At 38.3% G+C, this 21,895-nt stretch overlaps 2 protein-coding genes across 2 annotated transcripts; one reads left to right on the top strand and one right to left on the bottom strand.

Moving 5' to 3' along the window:
- Positions 1-9,908: 9,908 nt before the first annotated feature.
- Positions 9,909-14,567, bottom strand: nicol1 (NELL2 interacting cell ontogeny regulator 1). The gene is made up of 4 exons (XM_079257466.1): positions 14,437-14,567; positions 11,665-11,796; positions 11,187-11,275; positions 9,909-10,900 (listed from the first exon to the last, which is right to left on the bottom strand). Exons 2-4 carry the CDS (start codon positions 11,774-11,776, stop codon positions 10,829-10,831), a joined length of 273 nt encoding a protein of 90 aa, XP_079113592.1. The 5' UTR covers positions 11,777-11,796; positions 14,437-14,567; the 3' UTR covers positions 9,909-10,828.
- nelfa (negative elongation factor complex member A) lies at positions 12,771-21,791 on the top strand. The gene is made up of 11 exons (XM_079257465.1): positions 12,771-14,197; positions 16,651-16,822; positions 17,530-17,691; positions 17,865-17,954; positions 18,252-18,379; positions 18,522-18,591; positions 18,683-18,771; positions 19,653-19,761; positions 19,832-20,160; positions 20,282-20,381; positions 21,195-21,791. The coding sequence occupies exons 1-11, from the start codon at positions 13,988-13,990 to the stop codon at positions 21,377-21,379; spliced, it is 1,644 nt and encodes a 547-aa protein (XP_079113591.1). The 5' UTR covers positions 12,771-13,987; the 3' UTR covers positions 21,380-21,791.
- Positions 21,792-21,895: the final 104 nt, after the last annotated feature.

The raw sequence follows: 21,895 nt of genomic DNA, 5'->3' as shown, positions 1-21,895 counted from the left end.
CATAAGACGAACAAGCTGAAAAAAACTGGATCACAACTAAGAGTGAAATACCAGAAAGACAAACTCACACAAACATAAACTAACAGAAATAAGCTATTAGTAAATAAACTCAGAGTGTCGGCATGCAGATTATAGAGAGTGAAGAGTGTGATCATGTAACAGTGCAAGATCAGAGGTCTGGCTCCGATGCCTGTCTTACTGGTCAAGGGTGTACCGAGGAGATGCAAGGAAATAAGACCAGAGGGCTGTCATCATAGTGGAGAGCAAACCAACATGCAGTGATCTGGTGTATTTCTGCATTTAAACAGAAAGCTGCTTCTTTGAGACTTCAGTTTCAGGCCACATGCTCAGCAGTTTGCAACATGCCTGCGTTTTGTGTTGTGTTGGGACTTATGGTACCAGAAGCTTGTCTCCCTCTTGTGGCCGCAGGTCAGACACCGACGTGATTTAGTTTAGTTCAACAACTGCTTGTTGTCTTCAGAAGAGATGGAAGATTTCATGACTACAAATTTCCCCCTGAGACACTCTCCCAGAAGTGACAGCTAGAGGAGCTGCTTTTGACTCGCCGCTATCATCAAAACACCCCAATGGATTAACTGGTGTGATGTTGGATACATCTACATTGATCTCTAGATGTTTGATGCACTCAGCCTGTTGTTGATGTTTCTTGAGATGAGATTTCAGATGTGAGATGTGAGATTTTTCTTCTAACCAGCAAAACAGTTTGTGGTTTGTTTAATATAAAGACTTGTCTAAAATCCTGATTCAATTCAATTCAGTTCAAAGTCAGGGTCACAGACAAACAACTACTCACATGGTAAATTTAGATTGACCCAGTAACATAAGATGCATGTTTTGGACTGTTGACTGACTTGATGTACTGGGAGAACATGCAAACTGCAGAAAAATCCCAGTAGAGACTCGAACCAGGAACCTGATGACAGATACACAAGTACATATCTCTACAAAACAATAGCGCTAGTAAGTGTTTTGCTGCTGGGCGGTATTCCTCCACAGTTAGATGTTGCCGTTTGGAAAGTTTTGTTTGTTTGTTTCAACTCTTCATTTTCACACTTGTAAAGTTTCTGGAATGCCCCCGTGATTCCCAGTCAGTCCCACCCTGGTAGTAATGGCTGTGTTTACAGAACGCTGCATCGACTGGGCTTTCCAAGCACTTCTTTAACTTCTTTAATGTTGTCCTGTTAATACAGATCCTGTGGTGGAGGGAGCCGTCATTAGCGACGGTGTGACTGTTGCAGTCAGATCTTCACTTCCATTATCCTCAGATACACTCTAGATCAGGACTATTCAACTCGGTCCCACGAGGGTCCTTCAGGTTTTCAGCTTTTCCAACACACCTGATTCATCCTCATGAGTCATTGTGCAGAACTTCATAGCCTGCTGGATCCATTTCATTTCAGTGAGGTGTGTTGTAGCAGGGATACATTGAAAACCTGCAGGACCCTGTGGGACTGAGTGGATTAGGTCGTCCTCTATTAAAGAAAAGGAGAAACCCTGACACCCTTTGTGGAATTCATGTGAAGACTTTACAGGATTATGAGCAGCTCTTTCTTTCTTTCTTTCTTTGGGTCAAACCAGCTTCCAGTCGGAATAAAGCCACATATTCACCGGCTTTTCAATGTTTCCAGTTCATCTTTGGAGCAGTTGTAGTTTGACCCGTTCAGACTCACATGGCAGCCTTGTGATCGTGTGGTTTTTCAGCAATGCGTTGTCTTTTCCTCCTCCCCTCCTCCTTCGACATTTTCCATTTAAATGAAGGGAAAAAGTAATTGGAGGCACTTTTTGACTCCAAGTTGTTAATCGGTTTTTCCAATAGTTGCTGCAACGCAGAAAGGAGGGAAGATTTATAAGGAAATGGTGTGTATGGGTGTTGAACTGAGTCTATAAATAGATTAGCAGAGCTATGAACAAGAGAAAACAGCTCACACTGTCAATATACAGGTAGTTTAACCTGGTGAGTGGATGCAAATGAATGCATCTTATCCTTCAGTTTCACTGGCATTAATATTCAGCAAAGCAGTATGCATGCATTGCAAACCAAGAGGACCATGCATCGGTCTGCATCACTTCATCATCTGCAGTTTTACATGTTGCAGTTAACAGATCCAATCCAATACATCTAAAAAAAAAAATTAGAATATTATGAAAAGTTGTCACTCATTTCAGAATGTTAATCCCAAATATTCTAAAGATTCATTACACATAGAGTGAAACATTTCAAACATTTATTTCTTAAATATTTTGATGATTGTGGCTTATAGATAATGAAATCCCAAAATGCAGTGTCTCAGTAAATTAAAATATCACATAAGATCAATGAAAAAAAAGATATTTTAAACAGAAATGTCAGGCTTCTGAAATGTATGTTTATTTCCATGCTTCAATGCTTGGTTGGGCCTCCTTTTGCATGAATTACTGCATCAATACGGCGTGGCAATGGAAGCAATCAGTGTGTGGCACTGATCAGGTCTAATGGAAGCCCAGGTTGCTTTGACAGCAGCCTTCAGGTCATCTACATAGTTGGGTCTGGTGTCTCTCGTCTTCCTCTTGCCAATATCCCACAGATCCTCTATGGGGTTCAGATCAGGTGAGTTTGTTAGCCAGTCAAGCACAGTAACACCGTGGTCATGGAAGCAGCTTTTGGTACCTTTGGCAGTGTGGGCAGGTGCCAAGTCCTGCTGGGAAAAAAGGGACTTTAAACATGGTGCACAAAAACAAGCAACGCAGTAAGATATCAACTCCTGGCTGAATTAACCCATTGATGAGAATGTTAGGAGAAGTGTTGGTGCTTCATAGTGACAGGACGGCTGGACCAGAGTGTCATTAGATCTGTACTCTGTGTGCAGGAGACATTTTGCTCTGACTTTAGGTGCTGACATGTTTCTTCCTGCTTAGACTAAAATCTGCTGTCGTTGTTTAATCGTACACGATGATTCAGAAAATTCAGGCTGGTACTTAGACATATTCATATAATCAGGTTCCTGTTTGTTTACCGACTTGCAGACATTTTATGGGATATGAGATGGACAATGGTCTCAGTATGACTCATCAAACATCCCAGTGGATTAACTGCTGTGATGTTGGGAAAAATAACTAAAATAATTCTTTGGTTAAAGATATAGTTGCATGGTGTTTATTTATAGGCTGTGTTACGACATGATACAACCAGAATTCTCCCAGTGTGTAGGAGCTGGTCCTGATGCTGTGTTGGTGTCTCCATCCTCCTTTTTACTGAACCTGGAAACCGTCCAGGAAGCACTACCAGTGTTGCCCACAACACTGAACACACTAAACATCCTCAAGGCCTGGAATCAGTTTACAGTTCAGTAAAAGTGAAAGTCAAGCTTGGAGTCAACTTTTTCCAGCCACAAAGGGAAGAATAACACACTCTACAATACCAACCCTGATTATTTTATAACCCCATTTACAAGTCTTTTGCTTCAGACATGACAGTGTTCAGATGATTTTAATGCAAACCACATTGCTGAAAACACCTTTAACATCTTTGCTATTTTGATCCGTTCAAGGCTGTTTTGCTAAAAAAAAAAAAAAAAACTCAACTAAAATCAGCTCTTAAAACCCATCTATCTATCTATCAATCTCACTTTAGGTAAATGACTCATGTTCCTGTAAATGGAAAGTCTGCTTCTGTCTTGGGTCTGAAACACACTCATTCTTTGAAAAGTTACTATAATTAACATCCTTAAAAATGTGAACAAGTGTGCTACTAGTAGGTGTTGCATGTTTGGGTGAAACAGATAAGGCAGAAAACATAAAGCAGAGTCATAGCTTGCTTCTGTTTTGTCAGTACTTGTCAAAGTACATTATGTGCATGTTTGCACATATTACTGCACACTTGGGAGGAGTTATCAACTTGTATAATTGTGCTTTCACCTTGCCTTGGCTGCCCTCTAAATGCTTCAAGAAGCCCTACAGTTGGTGAAAAACGACCTCTGTGTCAGAGTCAAAGCAATGCTGAGGTAAGACGAAGGAGGGATGAAAGAGACCACCCCTGCTGGAGAATTTCAAACAGCTGGTTCGTCGATGGAGTCACCTTCTTCGGGAACAGATGAAAGAAAAGTTCGTGAACATGGAGGAGTGGGAGAGAGAGAGCGTGAAAGAAAGTAGGGGTTACTTCCTGGCCAGGACTGAGCGTGATTCAGTGTGAAGTCTTTGCCCCTTTCATGTCTATACCTCCATCCCTCCTGACAGAGTCCAGCAGGGCGAAGCTGCCTCAGCAGGACGGCTGAGCTGCATGTGCGTTGTGGTGCAGTATGAAAGGATTTGCCTCCGTAGTGCTGGCAGTGCAGGTTGTTGCACCGGGGCTAAGAACCCTGCCAGGTCACTGCAGGCACTTAGTAAGCCAGCCCACACCTCCTCGGTTTTCTGTTTTTTTGTTTTTTTTTTGTATGTATTTACTGTATTTCACCCCATCTGCATTTCCAGCCATGAGGGAAGTGGAGAGTGCTGCATTGCTGCGACACAGCTGCCCGCCTAGCTTTACTTAGGGCTCCTCCTGCTGGTGCAGATGAGGGTCCTGCAGGATTTTTCAACCCCTTTTGCAGAAATCCTCCTGTAAATAAACAGGTGTGTGTGTGTGTGTGTAAATGGAAGATGATGAGTTCAGCAAAATCACCAGGACCGTAACATTACTTGTAACTTGCATTTGTAGTTAACTGGAAAGAGGAAACATAAAGCACATTTGTATCAAACTATTACAGAGAATTTTCTCTTCTTTATTAGTTTTAAGATATTTAAATAGTGGGAAGACTGGCAAACATTCAGCCTGTGTTTCGGCTGTTCACTGAGGCGTCAGCAGCTCACAGTTTTATTCATAACTGAGTCATCTACATGTTCAGTCTAAAGCATTAAAAGGTTCATAATAGTTTTAAAAAATGTTGGGGTTTTTTTTATATGGGGGTGATTTAATCTATTCCATATTACTGAACCCTTAATTTAATCATTGATGTGTAAACATTTGAGTGATGGAGAAAGGATTGTCTGAACAATAAGATCAAAAAGGTGTGATGGGAATTTTACTCAGGACAAATCCACCGGTTTGTATACAGAGCAGCTTGTATGCAAATAATGTGTGGTACATATAAGGGTAATAACATTATACCAGTAACAAGGTAATGTTACTGGAATAACTACTTTAATCATTTGTTACCTTTCTCATTTATTTGGTTCCGACCCTCCCTCCTATCTGAATCCCCGCTTTTGTCTCCCTTAAAGTCATCAGGAGTCATCAGGAGATTCCTTTCTCTTCTTAGCTGAACTAATCAATTGTCTTTTGTGAAGCGCTCAATCATAAAATAGTTACACCTACTTTTGACAAAGTCCTCATTCAGATGTCTCATCGATCTGTGTATTAGCAGTCAAAATAAATATCTGTTTGATTTCCTCATCGGGACTCGTGATTAACGTGTTTTTTTTTTTCCACAACAAAGGTGTTGAATGGATGAAGGCGGGAATGGTGAACCAGCGTAGCATAAATGTAGTATATTAAACATAAAAGCTAAAATGTCAGAAAGTCATAATAACAGTATAAAAATATAATAATCATAAAAATATTTAAAATTACAAAAGCAGAATCAAAGAATGTATCGTAAAAAAAAAAAAAAAAAAGACATAAAAAAGCAGCTAAAATGATCCAGTCAGTCACCAGAAGTTTCTATCAGTTTAGCAGCAAACCCAGTGGTGCAGTGGTCCTTCAAGAAGTGGGTATACTCTCAACCATCCGCCCTTGTTTTAAAAACAGAAAAAAGAAGCCTAGAAAAACACTGTTTCAGAAAAAGTGACATATAAGACTTGATTTAGTTTACTGAAAAAACTTCATCAGTATATTTGCTCGTTGTTACATAATTTCTGCTCTTTGGTTTCAGGAGTAATGAAATGACTGAACCAGTACTGGAACAGAGACTAATGAGAGACAGGCTCATAGACATATATACATATAACTTTATTATATCTATGTTCAGGCTAAAGTTAACTGCACCACTGTAGCATACTGGTAACCTTAGCTTTGCTGCTGGGCGATGTAGATACATGTGTGGGGATGTTTATAATTGTAAAAGCAGCATCTCAGTGGGTTTAGAAGTGGGTATACTCTGTATACCCACTTAGACCCTGAACTACACCACTGGGCAAACCAGCCTGAAAACTGCTTTCATTTATTTTCATCTGCATCCACACAAAAACAGTTCAAATAGTTCATAAGTAAAAGTTCTTTTTACACAAGTCTTGTGTCATGACATTATATTAAGTCTTATTTTTCTATATATTAGCTCCTGTAACATTTTATGGGCTTGTACTTATCAAGCTATTTTTCAAGAAGATCTACATGTTACAAAAAAAATTTGTCAGAAACGTCACTAAAATTTATGACATAAACACAATTCAAATTTGTATTTTTGTTTATAAAACTAGATCTTTTGACTGAGTGTTTTCATTGTTTTCTATTCTGAATTCTGATATCCATCTACATTATACCAAGCAAGCCAATTATCTCCATCTGCCTGGAAATGTCACCACAAGGGGGCCATTTTTGCTGAAGTATTGCTGTGCAGAGATGTGGAATTGTCATCGACGCGCTGTTAAAATCTTTCCATCCTCATCAACGTTTAGATCTAATTTAAAACAGCATCTGGTTTCTCTATATTTGAACATTTAGAGAATTTAGATGATAGTTGACTTTTGTTGGTTTAATAATCTCTCAGTGCAGACTAGTGTCACACTTACTGTCGTACATTTGATTAATATCTTGTTTTCAATCTTTTTCTGATCAATACACACATTACTCACACACACATGCATTTTCATGTGCATACACACACACACACACACACACACTTATTATTCAGGGATTTCATCTCAATGGTTTATTTAATGTTTTGTTTTATGTACTTGATATGTCTATTTGACACTGTGATGTATTTCTCATATAATGTTTAATGTTTTGTACTTTTTGTTTCTTAGATGTTAAGGTGAGATATCCAACAACCCTCTAAGGAGTTTTTATCTCACTTGCACAATTTGTTCCCTGCTTGTTCATACATTTTTCTTACATCAATTGTTTTTGTTTTGTGCAAATAAACATAAACAATTTCATCTGTGAAAACACATCAGCCAGATACAAGAAGTTGTTGGATTTTGCACCATATTGACATGACAGCATCACACAGTTGCTGCAGATTTGTGAGCACACATCCATGATCTCCACGTTCCCCTGCATCCCAAAGCTGCTCTGATGGGTTGAGATCTGGTCATTCTGGAGGCTGTTTGAGAACAATGTTGTGTTAAAAAACCAGGTGAACATGATGTAAGTTTTGTGACATTATCCTGCTGGAAGTGAAGACACTGAAGGAATGGATATGGTCAGCAACGAACCTCAGGTAGCCAACACTTTTCCATCTTCTATTGTCCATTATGGCGCTCCTGTGTGAAGTGTAGCCTCAGTTTCCTGTTCTTAGCTGACAGGAGTGGCATCTGGTGTGGTCTCCTGCTGCTGGAGCCCATCTGCTTCGGTGTCTGACGTGTCATGCATTCAGAGACGCTGTTCTGCATACCTTGGTTGAAATGATTATGTGAGTTCTTCATCATTTCCAACTAGTCTGCACATTCTCCATCTTCGACAGGACACTTTGGTCCAGATCATTCTGTGTAAACCCTAAAGATGGTTGTGTATGAAAATCCCAGTAGATCAGCAGTTTTATGACAAGTAAACCAGTAGGGCTGTGACAATATGATTTTGTCCCAATTTGATTCAATCATGATTTTTTGGGTGCCGATTCGATTAAATTGCTGATTTTTTTTTTACTAAAAACAAACAAAAAAAAAAAGGCACAAAACCTTTTTTGCTCCTCATTTTTCTTGATTTCATTTAGAAAAAACAACCCAGTAGCCAGACCATCATTCTGCTGCTATAATGCCCAAGAAAAAAAGTAAAAAGATCAAGAAAAACAATGAAAATGGCAAAAGTTTTGTCAAGGATTATTTTCATTTGAAGAAAAAAAAAAGATTTTTTTAATAAAAAATTCTGTTTTAATATTGCGAAGCAAAAAAATCCCAATATTCAATTTTTTTATTAGATTTTTTTTCCACCCCTATAAACCAGCCTGTCAAGCAACAACAACCATGTTACATTAGATCCAATTTTGATGCTCAGTTTAAATTTTAGAGTCTTTTTGGCCACATCTGCATGACTAAATGCACTGAGCTGTTGCCTTGTGACTGGCTGATCAGCTGTTTGTTGTAACAAATATTTGAAAGAATCATAGGAAAGGATGCACCTTCATAAAGTGGCATGTTTGTTTTTTGTGACTTTTGCACACATTTGACTGAACAAGATCCATTGCTGTCAGTAAAAGAAGTAGATCAAGCTTATTAATAACAGCTCAGTTCTTATTGATATGTATAAGTTATATATATAAGTTATTATACATATATATATATATATATATATATATATATATATATATATATATATATATATATATATATATATATATATATATATATATATAATATTTAAACGCGTCCGAAGTAATGCAATAGCAAATATGTCAACATCAAATGAATATTTTACTGGTTTTCATGACAATTAAGTATTTTGATGTTTAAGACAAAACAAAAGATTTGAAAATATGAAGATTTTACTATGTTTTATGGAACAAGCAATTACCATATAACTATAAATTAGTGGCATTCAAACGTGGTTCAATGATTTTTTTTTTTTTCATTCCTGAATTGGTATCTGAAAATATTGATCTCCATCCACATCTCTGCCCTCCAGTAGGTGACTGCTTTGTCTCTTCTAGGCTGTGTTATGGTGGAATATTGGAGTGATTAAACTTTCCAGAAAGTAAAAAGTAGACCAGATCAGGTGGAAAACAAGTGGAAGGATCAGAACATTTCACTGTTTACGATATTAGAAGTGCACATCTCGCTGCCGGAGCTGCTTGAGCCCTGCTTCGGTAAGGAGTTTCACCACGTCATCACAGAAATTCTGCTCTAAGGAAGCTCGAATAGAAATCAATTTAGAAAAAGGAAATTAAATTAACAACATACATGGTTGGAACAATGTTAGAGAAGCAACTCTTGATAAAATGGAGACTACTCTGGTATTTTTGATGGGATGTTGCATCATCTCTTCAGTAGCAGTGAGTGTTGTTGAGTAAAACCTAAAAATTCCCAGTCTGTTTTTATTTCAACACAGCCATGATCAAACCATCAGATCTGCTACCTCCTGACCCCAAGTACGGAAAAACGCATCAAGCTCCTTCACTAAGCTTATGTTCACATCTACTCACATCCAGCTAGCTTCTCATTCCTTGCAGTGCAAATCCGTAAAACAGAAAATTCCCACCCAGCAAGTACTCAGATCTGCTTTTTTCAGTGTTCTTCTTGGAACATGTGTGTTGTCTGACCCAGTTTTGTAAACAATCCTGTGCAGATTCAAAGCAGAAATATGTCATCCATTGCATTAATGGCTAAATGAGCTCATATGATTTGATAATAAAGGACATAAAACAATCATGTGCACATTTTAACAAAGGTAAAACTTAGATTTTCATCAGGGTTTTTAAAAGGCCTTGAGGATGTTTGGAAAAGTGGAACATAATTTACATATTATTAGCACGACACTTTTATCTAAGTTATGACCCTACTATGAAAATACATGAGACTGTGCGTATTAAAGGAGTCACAGATTAAAAACATCTTCTTCACAAATACAAAAAAAAAATCCTATTCAAAGAAAAGCAGAGAACATCACTGTTTTTTTTTTTTATTCATTAGCACAACATTAAGACAGTAAATGGGTTTCCTTGTTAACAAATTATGCTAAATGAAAACAAGCAACAAGACAACTATTATTTCTACCTCCATGTTCCCTGCAGCTGCTCTCTCCATCTCTCATCACCTGTGCTGATGCTGGAGTATATCTGATGCCGTCCAGTTCATCTCTTTTCCTGCATAAGCCTTTGTAAGGCTAAAAAGACTGGAGACACCTCCATGACATGTACTAAGTACATTTATATATTCTATACATACAATCTATATTAACAATATAACAGAAAGTGCTGTGAATTCATGCTACAGTGCTGTACTAAACTGAGACTTACAATGCACTTCACTCCGCTAAAAAATTCTTTACAAAAAAAAAAAAAAAAAAAGAAATCTCCATGGTAACTACAGAAAAAAATAACTTTCATTTCTAAGTTATTCTGCTGCTCCTGCAGGCTGTGAATCAACTCATCTGGATCGGTGAAATTACAGTCAGATTCCTATGTATAGCCTCAACAACTATTTCAAACTGCTTTTAATCTGAGCAGTATAATACACTTCTTGTGATGCTACAGTTCAATGAGTGTGTGTGTAAACAGTAATCTTATACGACACAATCGTTTACAGATGCCTTCTACCGTATCTACATTATACAGTCAAGCCTTCTACCGTATCTACATTATACAGTCAAATACTAGAAGGTACAAAAAAATCAGTTTATGCCTCATGAGAGATGGATGTTAGCTGGTGATGAGCAAAGTTCACAGGCATGTGTTTCACAAATATCGGTGGTATAAAAGACATCCTGAATAAGGCCGAGCTAGAACTTGCCCCGTGGACTGTGATCCAAATGATATAGCTTCACTCAACTGAGATGACATGAGATATGAGAGAAAATAAAATAAAGTGCCTGTTATGTCGATCAGTTTAAATGGGAGCCGCTGTACATCTGTAGAGGACTGGAGCGATGTTGTTTTGAGAGTGTCGGGGCAGGTGGAGGCGTCCTCAGGTTGCTCGGAGCTTAACGCAGTGAGTTGATGGGCATGCAGTCACAGAGAGCCCTCCTCTCTGCCCTCAGCACCAGCGTCTCTGTCTGCAGAACAACAACAAAAAAAAGCATTCAAGGCCTTTAACAACCAGTGAAAAGTGTCATCCAAGTGTTGAGGTTTGTATTTACCCTAATAAAAAATACATTAAAAAAAACTAATAAGCAATAGTCTTCCATTGAGGGCAGAATCTCAACCTTTGTCAATGTAAATTTTGTGGAAGAATCATCTGAAGATTGTGTTTAATTAACATGTAAAGGATAAAAACACTGCAATCTAATAATGACATGCAAATAATAATGACATGATCCAGCACTTTGCAACGTCACTGACCCTGGCATCAAGGTTAAAAGCTGTCTTCTTTAGATCTTGCAGTGCTCTCTGCATGAACTCAAAGGCATGACAGTCCACACAAGGGCGACCTGGAAACAAAAGATGCAACACAGTTTTGATGGAAGATTTGTTTCTACTTTACTTTCACTTCACTGCAGCCGATGTCGTCTCTCTGTGGGTGTAGTAGGTAAACACACCTACAGTATGTGAACAACCTGTGTGGCTTTCTGGACAATGCACAGTCAAATGTATCACAAATCATGTCACAAAGTTCTTGGCATTTTTTTTTTTAATTTATGTTATTTTCTAAATTCATTACATGACCTGTGTGGAAAGTACAAGGCAGGACCAGATTTATGATGTGAGCTGCACTAATAAGGGTGACCTACAAATTCTCTCTCTGTGATTCCTGTGGGACGTGAAATCATTAGATGGTGGGAAACATCATTATAGCAGCCATGTATTTGCATCCACCTACTTTCGGCTGGGATGACGGTCCCCGTCTCCTGATCCGCATCAGCTGCACCGAGACAGGCGAGCTGGACCGCCAGAAGGACCAGCGCTGCCTGAACATATCCACTGCATGCCATTGCAATGATGGTTTCCGGTTCTTTTCATTTGAGAAAAAAGGAGAAATGATAATAATAATAATAATGAATAAATAGTAAACCAACTGAGTGTTCGCACAGTCGTAAGGAAGCGGTATTACAGATAATAATGGGCTTTGTTCATAAAATATTCCTCGGTAAATGTTCAGGTTTATAAAAGGATTCTACCAAAAATAAAGACAATATAGTAAATATAATCTATTTTAACCTACCGTCAATCAGCAGATAATATTAAGGTGAAACAGCTTAGCGCGAGATGCTCAGGGAGCAATGTTTTATGTGGATCGACGAAGTGCGCATGCGTGTGGGTCACCTTAAATTTGCTTTGGGTATTTGGTACCATAACTGAGACTTCCGGTGATGATGTTCAAAATAAATTATTTTTCACTTTTCTGTATGTCCGATCTATGATGTGTCTTTGTCATCTACATCCGATGGACAGTTATAGATATGATAACCACATAAGTAGCTGTTGTTTTGGACCCTAGCTTGTGTTGTACTTCAGGAATTGAATGAAGTTAAACGGGAATTGTTCAAAATAAAACCTCGAAGTGCAAATTAACTCAACTCGACCATAACTCAACTTTATTTATAAAGCTCTTTAAAACAACCGGAGTAGAAACAAAGTGCTGTACACAATCAGTCAAAATAACAACAGAATAAATCAGATAAAAAGGTAAATAAATAACACAATAAAACAACAGCTCATACAAGGAATAAGGAAATAAAACAATAAAACAAAATGAATCAATCGTAAATAAAACCACGAATTAAGACCAAACTATAACACACTGATCAAAAGCATTTCACTGGCTTACAATTTGAATTATGACAGGATACATTTTTTTTGTTTATTTAAAGACCTGAATCTTTGTATTTTATTGTATTCATATTTTCAGCTTTGTGTTATTTTCAAATTAAATCTTTAAACTAACTAATGCACAATCCTAATTGTAAACTATGTAGATTTTTGTCCACAATACTGAACAATATTTTTTTTAAATGGCCTGCAAGACAAAGTTCTTTTAAAACTTTATTGGCAGGAAGTAGTTAATAATTACATGGATATGACAAACTTGTCACAGCAGTGATGAAACCATACTCTATGGATGAAACTCTTGTTTTTCCCCACTGTTGATGAATCCCTAAAAGAGAAGGACCTCTTTTTTTATTTTGAAGATAAAAAAAAGTGAAAAAGGACTTGATATTTTTTGTATAACTTGTTATACTCATGGGAAAGTTTCATATTCATAAAAGGAAATGGGCTGACGGCAAGCCGAGCTTTGCAATGTTTTTACAAGAACTTTTTCAATACAGCATCATAATTAAAGATCTTGAAAATTCTAAGGCCTTAAAGACTATGGGCATATTAGACTAATTCTTATTTCACTCATGTAGTCACTGTGTGCATACGTATACATACCCTTTCATTAAAGAAGGAAAAAAACAGCCGCCTGTAAAATAAGCTGAAATTGACTAAAGTAATAATAAATAAAAATTTTATGAAAATTATTACATTATTTTCTAATTCTGGTTTGATAGAAATATTTTTTAAAGTAAACAATAAGATAATTTATTGCATATTACATCACTCATAAACTAATATTTTGTTGAACAATCCTTTAATGTTTCCGCTACAGTCAGGTGTTTTCTGTTCCTCTCAGTTAGACTTCTGCACCTGTTGACAGGTATTCTGTCCCACTGTTCAACAGAAAAGTGCTCTAATTTGTCCAGGACCAATTTATTTATTTGTTTGTTTTTTCTTTCTTCAACTCAGTTAAATGAAAAAACAGTTTCTTATATTACTAAATTATATTTTTGCTAATTTTTAGGTATTGTTCCTTTTTTAAGTCTCCATTTTTTTTGAGTGACTGTTGTAAATTCAGCGTTTTCTTTCATGAAAGGGCATTGATACATGAGCACAACTGTATACACAGGTGAAGATGCTTTTTTTTTTTAAATGTATTGTCCATTTCCTGCATTTTCTTTTTTTTTTTTAACCTATTTTCATTTCATTAAATGACTTATCACTTTATGTTCTGTGTTTTTTGTTCAATGTGTCATTAAAAAATGAACAAAAAAAGAAAAAAAATGTTGACAAATCCCCCATCTTTGTTGTGGGCGGGGTCCTGACTGCTACTTTCTTAGGTAGCCTGTTAAAATGCCCGAACTCAAAACACTTCTTTTTCCAAGATGGCGTCGATGAAGGACAGCGACACCGGCCTGTGGCTGCACAACAAACTAGGATCCACGGACGAGCTGTGGACGCCTCCGAGCATCGCCTCTCTCCTCACCGTGTCAGTAATCGACAACATACGGCTGTGCTTTTCAAGCTTATCGCCGCCGGTGAAGCTGAAGCTGCTGCTCGGGATGCTGCATCTTCCCAGGCGGACTGTGGACGAGGTGGGTTGCTCTGCGTTAGCCCAGAGCCGCTCTTAACTTTTATTCACTGCCAAAAGATGACTTTACTAAAGAAATAGTTACACAAAAACATAATAAATAAATAAATAATATATTTAAAATAAATACGAGTCTCTTGAATGCTTGTGAAAAGCACATGAGATGTTGTTATTACTGACGGCTAATTGTATTAGCTAAGTAATAAGCATTATTATTCCTGCAGCGCGTTGATAAATATTTACCTCATCATCGTTTCGAGTCATTAAACGAGGTAAAAGCTGATCCTTGACTAACTTGTTGAGCACGTTTGCGCTTTTTCTCAGCCGTGTTTCAGCAGCTGCAGGGGGTAACATTAGCCTTGTGGATGTCGCTCAGACATTGTGGTGGGATGGACGCAGCAGCGAAGCTGTGCAGGAGGAGGGCGGTGCTAACTCGGTACGACATACCAGCTCTTCAGCTGCCAGAAACTTGTCACCAATATCATGTTCTTAAACAAGAACAAAAAAACTACTAAAACTGTAACTCCTTCAAACACTTTTAAGCTATGATCACCATTGTTGTATTTATTTTATTTACCTCCCAAGTTCCCCAAAAGAAAACTTTCCCTGCCGGTTGTTGTCACTGTGATTATCGCGAGACTTTACCTCTATTTAATATTCAAGGACTGTTCAGGTTTGAAGCTTTGCGCTGTTTTGCGCCCTTTTAAACTAGTGTGAAATTATAGTTGTTTTAATGTGTTTTAGGTTATATATTTTTAATGAACATGTATGTAGGTATTAACTAAGGCTGTGACAATATGCTTTTGTCCCGATTCGATATTTCTGATTTTTTTTGGGAGCCGATTTGATTTAAATTGCAATTCTCACAATTCTTCGATATTGCTATTTTTTTGTAGATTTAAAACAAAAAAATTATAACTTTTTTTGTTGCTCGTCATTTTTCTTGATTTCACTTGGGGAAAACAACACAGTAGCTAGATTATCATTCTGCTGCTAAAATGCCCAAGAAGACAAGTTAAAAGATCAATTAAAAAAAACCAATAAAAATGACAAAAATTTTATAGTGCGTTAATTTTATTTATTTGAAAAAGAAAATAGATTTTTTTTTAAAATAAATAGATTTTTTTAACAAAAAACATACGATTTTAAAATTATGAAGAAAAAAATCCAGATTTTCGATTTTTCGATTAGATTTTCCCACCCCTAGTATTAACATTATTCAATTACTTGCAAGAACTAGTGTGGAAAAGTATAAGTTGGCAAGACCAGGGCCGGATTAAAAGTTCACAGGCTCCTGGGCCCAAGAAATTTCCAGGGACCCCCCTTCCCCACCGCAACATTGTGAAAATTGTGTGTAACACACTGTGAAATGACATTTCTAACATCTCTCAGCCAATGGTACCAATAGGAATACACTAGACACTCTGGTGTAACTATCTGGCTTTTATGTACATTTTGCTTCATGCCCAAACTGATGGTGTTTGCCATACATGGGCCCCAAGTGGGCATGGGCCCCTGGACCTGTGCCCACAATGCCAATAGGATAATCCGGCCTTGGGTAGGACCACAAGAGGTCTTGCTAATGAAACTTAAGTATTAGCAATAGGATGCAATAAAGTGTTACAATAAACACACAGCCCTGCTCAAGTTGGCTGAATTATTATTATTAAGGGAAACATCAGATGGTTACCAATGAATCATCTGTGTGTAAACAAAATGGGATTGCTGTAGGAAATGGAGCAGCTCTTCTCAGAGACTCTAGATGAATCTGAGAAGCCATGAGATTATTACCTCCTGTTTTTGCCCGCATTTATCTGTCAACTACTTTTTCTGAGAATAGGTTTTGGTCTGATTTAAATAGCAATAAATTGCAGGAGTGATCTGGAAGGCATTGTGGACACAGGACATTTTAAAAGGATTCTTCACAATATGGGTGAAATTGGCAGGTTGGTAGAGATTTATGCTCGAAATGCTTTTTTAGTTGGTAATTCGAAACCAAAATTTTGACTCACTTTGGTTTCTTGTCTTATTTTTCCTCACAATTATGATTTATTGAGGATCTGAATGAAGTTATCAAACTTTTAAGTGACTGGTTTCTGGTCACGCAAGACAGGAATATACTGTATATGTATTTTCCAATCTAATTACTTATTGATCATCAATGTACTGCAGCGCCTTTCTGCTTTAACTAAATTGTACAGAATTAGTGAAACTATTTACTATAAAGTGTAAATATTATTCTTTTCTTTTGTACCATTGCTACTCAAATTGCATTACTTGCATCTGTGCCATCACATGAGCTGTTTTCTCTTCCATGTTTACTAATTAACAATGAATGCAGTGAATTTCTCACTACTACTGATTTTTCAAAATTATTTTTCAGAAAGTTGATTAAACTTTGCTCATTCTTTTTAGTTTAATTTCTCCTAACATTATTGTTGTCTTTTGTCCTGCCAGATGAAAGAGGCCCTGTCAGAGATAATCCAGCTGGCTACAGTGGATTCAGAGCCTTGGGTGCTGATGGTTGCAGACATCCTCAAGTCCTTCCCAGAGACCGGTTCCCTCAATCTGGACTTGGAGGAACAAAATCCAAACGTGCAGGACATTCTCGGCGAGCTCAGGGATAAAGGTTAGGAAGGTGTTTGCATTTTATATAGTCATTTAAGCTGTGATGAGATGGTGTGACTTGATTTTTTGATAGAAAAAAAACAGAAATATGTCAGCAGGTGTTGCCTCAATTATTTTATTTTATTTTATTTTATTTTATTTTATTTTATTTTATAGGGACAAGTATGCTCCATGAATGATGGCACATACTACAGCATTTTAGCCAAGGCTAATTTTCAATGCCCGTCCCTGGTTGGGCTTTTAAACAATAAGAAAGTATACACAGTTTACATTGCACTGCAAAAATTTAAAGTTACACATATGTGCCTTTTATATATACATACAAAATACATATATACATACATATACATACATATACACCAAAATGTAAAATTAGGTAAAACACATTCAAGGCTGTCAATAAAATTCAGTCCGAATTTACACTAATGTTTATGTTATGTGCTAGCTTGGTCACTGCTGTTTTAAAGACTTGCTACCAAAAATCTTTTCTTTCTTCTTTCATCCTGCTGGAAATCTACTATTTTGGTGATTTTTCTAAGCATTATGCAAACTTCCCAACTTCAGCTAGTGGATGCATAAGTGCAAATCACCTATTTATTTATTTGTCTTTTTCATTTGCAAGTTTTTAACTCGGACGTCACTTAGTGATACGGTCGCACAGATAAACACCAGTCTGCTCCGTGGTTAATCCCATTCTCTCCTCATTAGTGGGCGAGTGCGAGGCATCTACCATGCTTCCTCTGGAATGCCAGTACCTGAACAAAAGTGCGCTGACCACCTTAGTGGGACCTCTTACACCCCCCGTCAAACATTTCCAGCTCAAGAGGAAGCCCAAGAGTGCGACACTCAGAGCAGAGCTGCTACAGAAATGTAAGTTACTTTAAAATTTAATTGGGAAAAAAGCAGTTTTTTAAATGATAAATACAGGGGGAAAATTGTTTTATTGAACAAGACCTGTTGCGAGTGTATCCTGTAAAACTTTGCAGGTAGACTTCTCTTTGGACTTGGTATGAGAAGTTGAATTTGTTTTACTTGTGTTCCAGCTACAGAGACAGCCCAGCAGCTGAAAAAGACAGCCGGCGTGCCTTTTCATGCCAAAGGGAGAGGACTGGTCAAAAAAATTGACACTACAAGTAAGTTGCATCCACATATCTGCTCCATTGTGCAGGTGTGTAATTGTATAAGTCAGGGGTGTCCACAGTCAGTCCTTAATGGCGGCAGTCCTGCAGGTTTTCCATTTTTCCTCACTCCAACACACCTCAAATGAAAGGGATTGTTGTTTTGACTCAGGGGTGTTAGATCAAGGAAACATGGAAAACCTGCAGGTGTGTGATCCTCAGGGACCGGTGCTGGGAACCCCTGGTATAAGTAAACAACCATCAGGAGATTGTTATTGTTGCTGATAACGTGCACCAATCCCTGCATCACAGCCCCTCTCAAAGGAATTCCCAAGGCTCCGTTCCGCAGCCCCACCGCCCCCAGCATGTTCAGCCCTCCCAGCAACCGTACACCGATCGCTCCCGCTCGGACGCCGCTGCGGAAGGAGAGAGGGGTCAAGGTGTGTTTTGTGTAACGTAATGCATCATGACTGTTCACACATTTCCTTTTCACTTTCACACATTTGTCCCACAGGTTTTTATTTTTTAGTTTTTCATTTCCTACAGAAGTAAAAAAACAAAAAACGTGTTTCTTCTTTTCAGCTTTTAGATATTTCAGAGCTGGACATGGTGGGAGCTGGAAGGGAGGCTAAGAGGAGAAGGAAGACTTTGGGTAAATACATACCCATCTGTCCATGTTCCCAAGCTTAAAGCTGCGCCATCAACAAAGTGTGTTGATGTTTACACGTTTGTTTTGGATGTAGAACCAGAAACAGGAGAGAAACCAGCCAAAGAAGAGTCGGTGGTGGAGAACACGACGCCAGATTACGCCGCTGGCCTTGTTTCTGCACAGGTACAGATGTTTCCTATCACTTATTTGCTAATGATCTCCAACTTTCATTTAAAGCTTCTGAAACCCACCAATTGAGCTCCTTACTTAACTGTCTTTCAAAAGTAAAGCAGTGGTTAAGCGATAACAGTCTCCAACTTAACTCCGATAAAACCGGGACACTATTATTGCTCCAGACAGTGAAATCCCCGACATAAAGCAACATCTAGGCAACCTGAGCTCTTCAGCCAATTCACCTCGGGGTAATATTCAGTGAATCCATGTCATTAGACCGTCATTCAAGAGAGTTGGTTAAAAATAGCTTCTTTTTTTTTTTTTTTAACTATGTAATATTACAAAGCTGAGACCAATGATGTCTAAGATCTCTGGATTCAGTCGATGCTTTTAAAAAGCTCTTAAAAACATATTTGTTCAGGCATTTTAGCTCCAAATAGGTGACACTGCTGTGTATTTATACTTTTTTTTTATTCATTTATTTATTTTTTCCACACATTGCAGGTTTTCTATGTTTTTATTGTTGTGAAGCACTTTGTGACCGTGTGTCTATGAAAAGCGCTATGTAAATAAAGTTTGTCTTTATTTTTACTGAACTGAACTTTATTTATAAGGCCCTTTAAAACAACCAGAGTTTGGACAAAGTGCTGTACATCAGCCAAAAATTACGAGATAAGTAAATAACACAATAAAACAATTTATCATACAAGGAATAAAAAAAATTTTTAAAAAAAAGAAGAAAACAAAATAAATAAATATTAAATAAAAGCAAAACACTGACAGAAGCAGACTCACACTGGGTTAAAAGCCAAGGAATGCCTACCTTCACTTCCTGTTCATCTCTGTAGCTTAAACAACTTTTTCATCACACTTTTCCTTCTTCTTCTTAGAAACTGGGAGCTCTGAATGAGAATCCTCTGCCATCAACCAGTTACCTACCGGCCACGCCCAGCATGGTTCCCTCCTCTTCTTACATTCCCAGCTCCGAGGCACAGCCAGGTGAGTGAGGCAGCTTCCTCCACGAAGAGCATCAATAGTTCTCTGCTTACATTGATGTTTTCTGTCAAAGCGAATGCTGGTGGTTCGGGTCGGGACACGATTCAGGCAGCTCGCCAGCCGGAGGAGTCGGCAACAGCAGGTACTGGTGCCAACTCCACCTTATCAAACCAGTACAAGCAGAGGACGCCCATGTACAACGCAGGCACCACAGGAAACCCCACAACACCCGCGTCCCCCAGCACACCGGCCTCCACCCCAGCCAGCAACGGCCCTCCAGCTGCTGCTACGGCCAGCCAGCCTGAAACCCCCACACAGCCTCCCGGCACACCTCAGACCCCCACACCAACACCAGCCCCTACGCCAGCACAGCCCCAGCCCAAGAAGAACCTCTCACTCACGGTAAGGTTACAAGAGTTTCCTTTTCCACGACACACACTCCCTCTGAGACTTGTGTATTCCTGAGCTGTGTGTGTTAAGCTCCCCCTCTGCCACATGCTGTGTGTGTGTGTGTGTTCATCAGAGAGACCAGATGTACGCTGCCCAGGAGATGTTCAAGACGGCCAACAAGGTCACCAGACCAGAGAAGGCTCTCATCTTGGGTTTCATGGCAGGATCCAGAGGTAGGCAGGCGGTTGTGCGAGCCGCATGATCAGGATAGAAAACACACACAGTAACACACAAACACAACCTGTTTTGGGAGCACAAAATACAGTTGTGCTCATATTTATTCATACCCTTTCATTAAAGCAGGGGGAAAAAAACGGCTGTCTATAAAATAAACTGAAATTGACTAAAGTAATAATAAATAAAAGTTTTATGAAAATCGTGACATTATTTTCTAATTCTGGTTCAATAGAAATATTTTTTTTAAAAAGCAAACAAATAAGATAATTTATTACATATTACATCACTCATAAACTAATATTTTGTTGAACAATCCTTTAATGTTTCCGCTCCAGTCAGGTGTTTTCTGTTCCTCTCAGTCAGACTTCTGCACCTGTTGACAGGTATTTTGTCCCACTGTTCAACAGAAAAGTGCTCTAATTTGTCCAGGACCAATTAGTTTGTTTGTTTTTTTTCCTTTCTTCAACTCAATTAAATGAAAAAAACAGTTTCTTATATTACTAAATTATATTTTTGCAAATTTTTAGTTATTGTTCCTTTTTTAAGTCTCCAGTTATTTGAGTGACTTTTCTTTAATGAAAGGGTATTAATATGAGCACAACTGTACCTTTTTTTGATGCCTCTTATCAATTCAATGTGCGTATCTGTTTGTTTTAATGATTGTGAAGGTTTTTTTGTGCTATAGTTTTTTATTTTTAATAATTCTAATAAATGTTTAGTGGAATGATCACTTTCACTGCGATGTAATCGTGCTAAATGTGTGAAAGCTTTTAAGCATTTTTACACAAAGCTGTCCCTCCTTCCTGCAGAGAACCCATGCCCGGAGCAGGGGGACATCATCCAGATCAAGCTAAGCGAACACACGGAGGTTCTGCCCAAAGCCGACGGCACCGGCAGCACCACCATGCTGGTGGACACCGTCTTCGAAATGAACTATTCCACAGGACAGTGGACCCGCCTCAAGAAATACAAACCCATCACCAATACCTCCTGAGGACCCCCCCCGTGCTCACTCAACATCACAGTCACACCCCCAATATCATGTTCACTTTGGAAAAACAAGTTTACGCACACAAACATGTATTCACACACACACACACACATTTGGGCCAAATCAAGCGCTGGGAGGGGAAGTTATTGACAAGGAGAGAAAGATCCTCCCTTTTACTGCACGGCCAAAATCCAGAGCGCTGAAGGTGTTGTTTTGTTTGTTTCCTTTTCTTTTATTGTCTGTTTTTAAGTCACCGTCTTGAACGGCGCTGTGATCAGGAGAGGGGGGGGGCAGAGGAGTTGCTGCAGACACCTTCAGCATTTGTACCAGGGTACAAACATGTTACGTAAACAGAGAAGTCGTCTGTATTTTCCTGTACAAACACGACATTTGCAGCTTTCTCAACAAAAAGGAGAGCCCACATATGATTGTCATCATTAAAGGTGACCAATAATTAAAAAAGAAAAATCAAAACATGGGCAGTAAATAGTTCTTAATGCTGTTGAGTTCTGTTTGAAG

Source organism: Telmatherina bonti (genome assembly GCF_933228915.1).
Source record: "Telmatherina bonti genome assembly, chromosome: 18".
NCBI classification, from domain to species: domain Eukaryota; kingdom Metazoa; phylum Chordata; class Actinopteri; order Atheriniformes; family Telmatherinidae; genus Telmatherina; species Telmatherina bonti.
Note: the sequence above shows the minus strand (reverse complement) of the source record. Positions and strands in the feature narration are given on the sequence as shown.

Coding starts and splice junctions, on each gene's coding strand:
- nicol1 (XM_079257466.1), bottom strand. CDS start 11,776: ATGGCATGCAGTGGATATGTTCAGGCAGCGCTGGTCCTTCTGGCGGTC. Junction 11,276..11,664: donor GACCGTCATCCCAGCCGAAA/GTAGGTGGATGC, acceptor TTTTGTTTCCAG/GTCGCCCTTGTGTGGACTGT. Junction 10,901..11,186: donor CTTTTAACCTTGATGCCAGG/GTCAGTGACGTT, acceptor GTTGTTCTGCAG/ACAGAGACGCTGGTGCTGAG.
- nelfa (XM_079257465.1), top strand. CDS start 13,988: ATGGCGTCGATGAAGGACAGCGACACCGGCCTGTGGCTGCACAACAAA. Junction 17,955..18,251: donor CAAAAAAATTGACACTACAA/GTAAGTTGCATC, acceptor CCTGCATCACAG/CCCCTCTCAAAGGAATTCCC. Junction 19,762..19,831: donor CAGCTCCGAGGCACAGCCAG/GTGAGTGAGGCA, acceptor TTTCTGTCAAAG/CGAATGCTGGTGGTTCGGGT.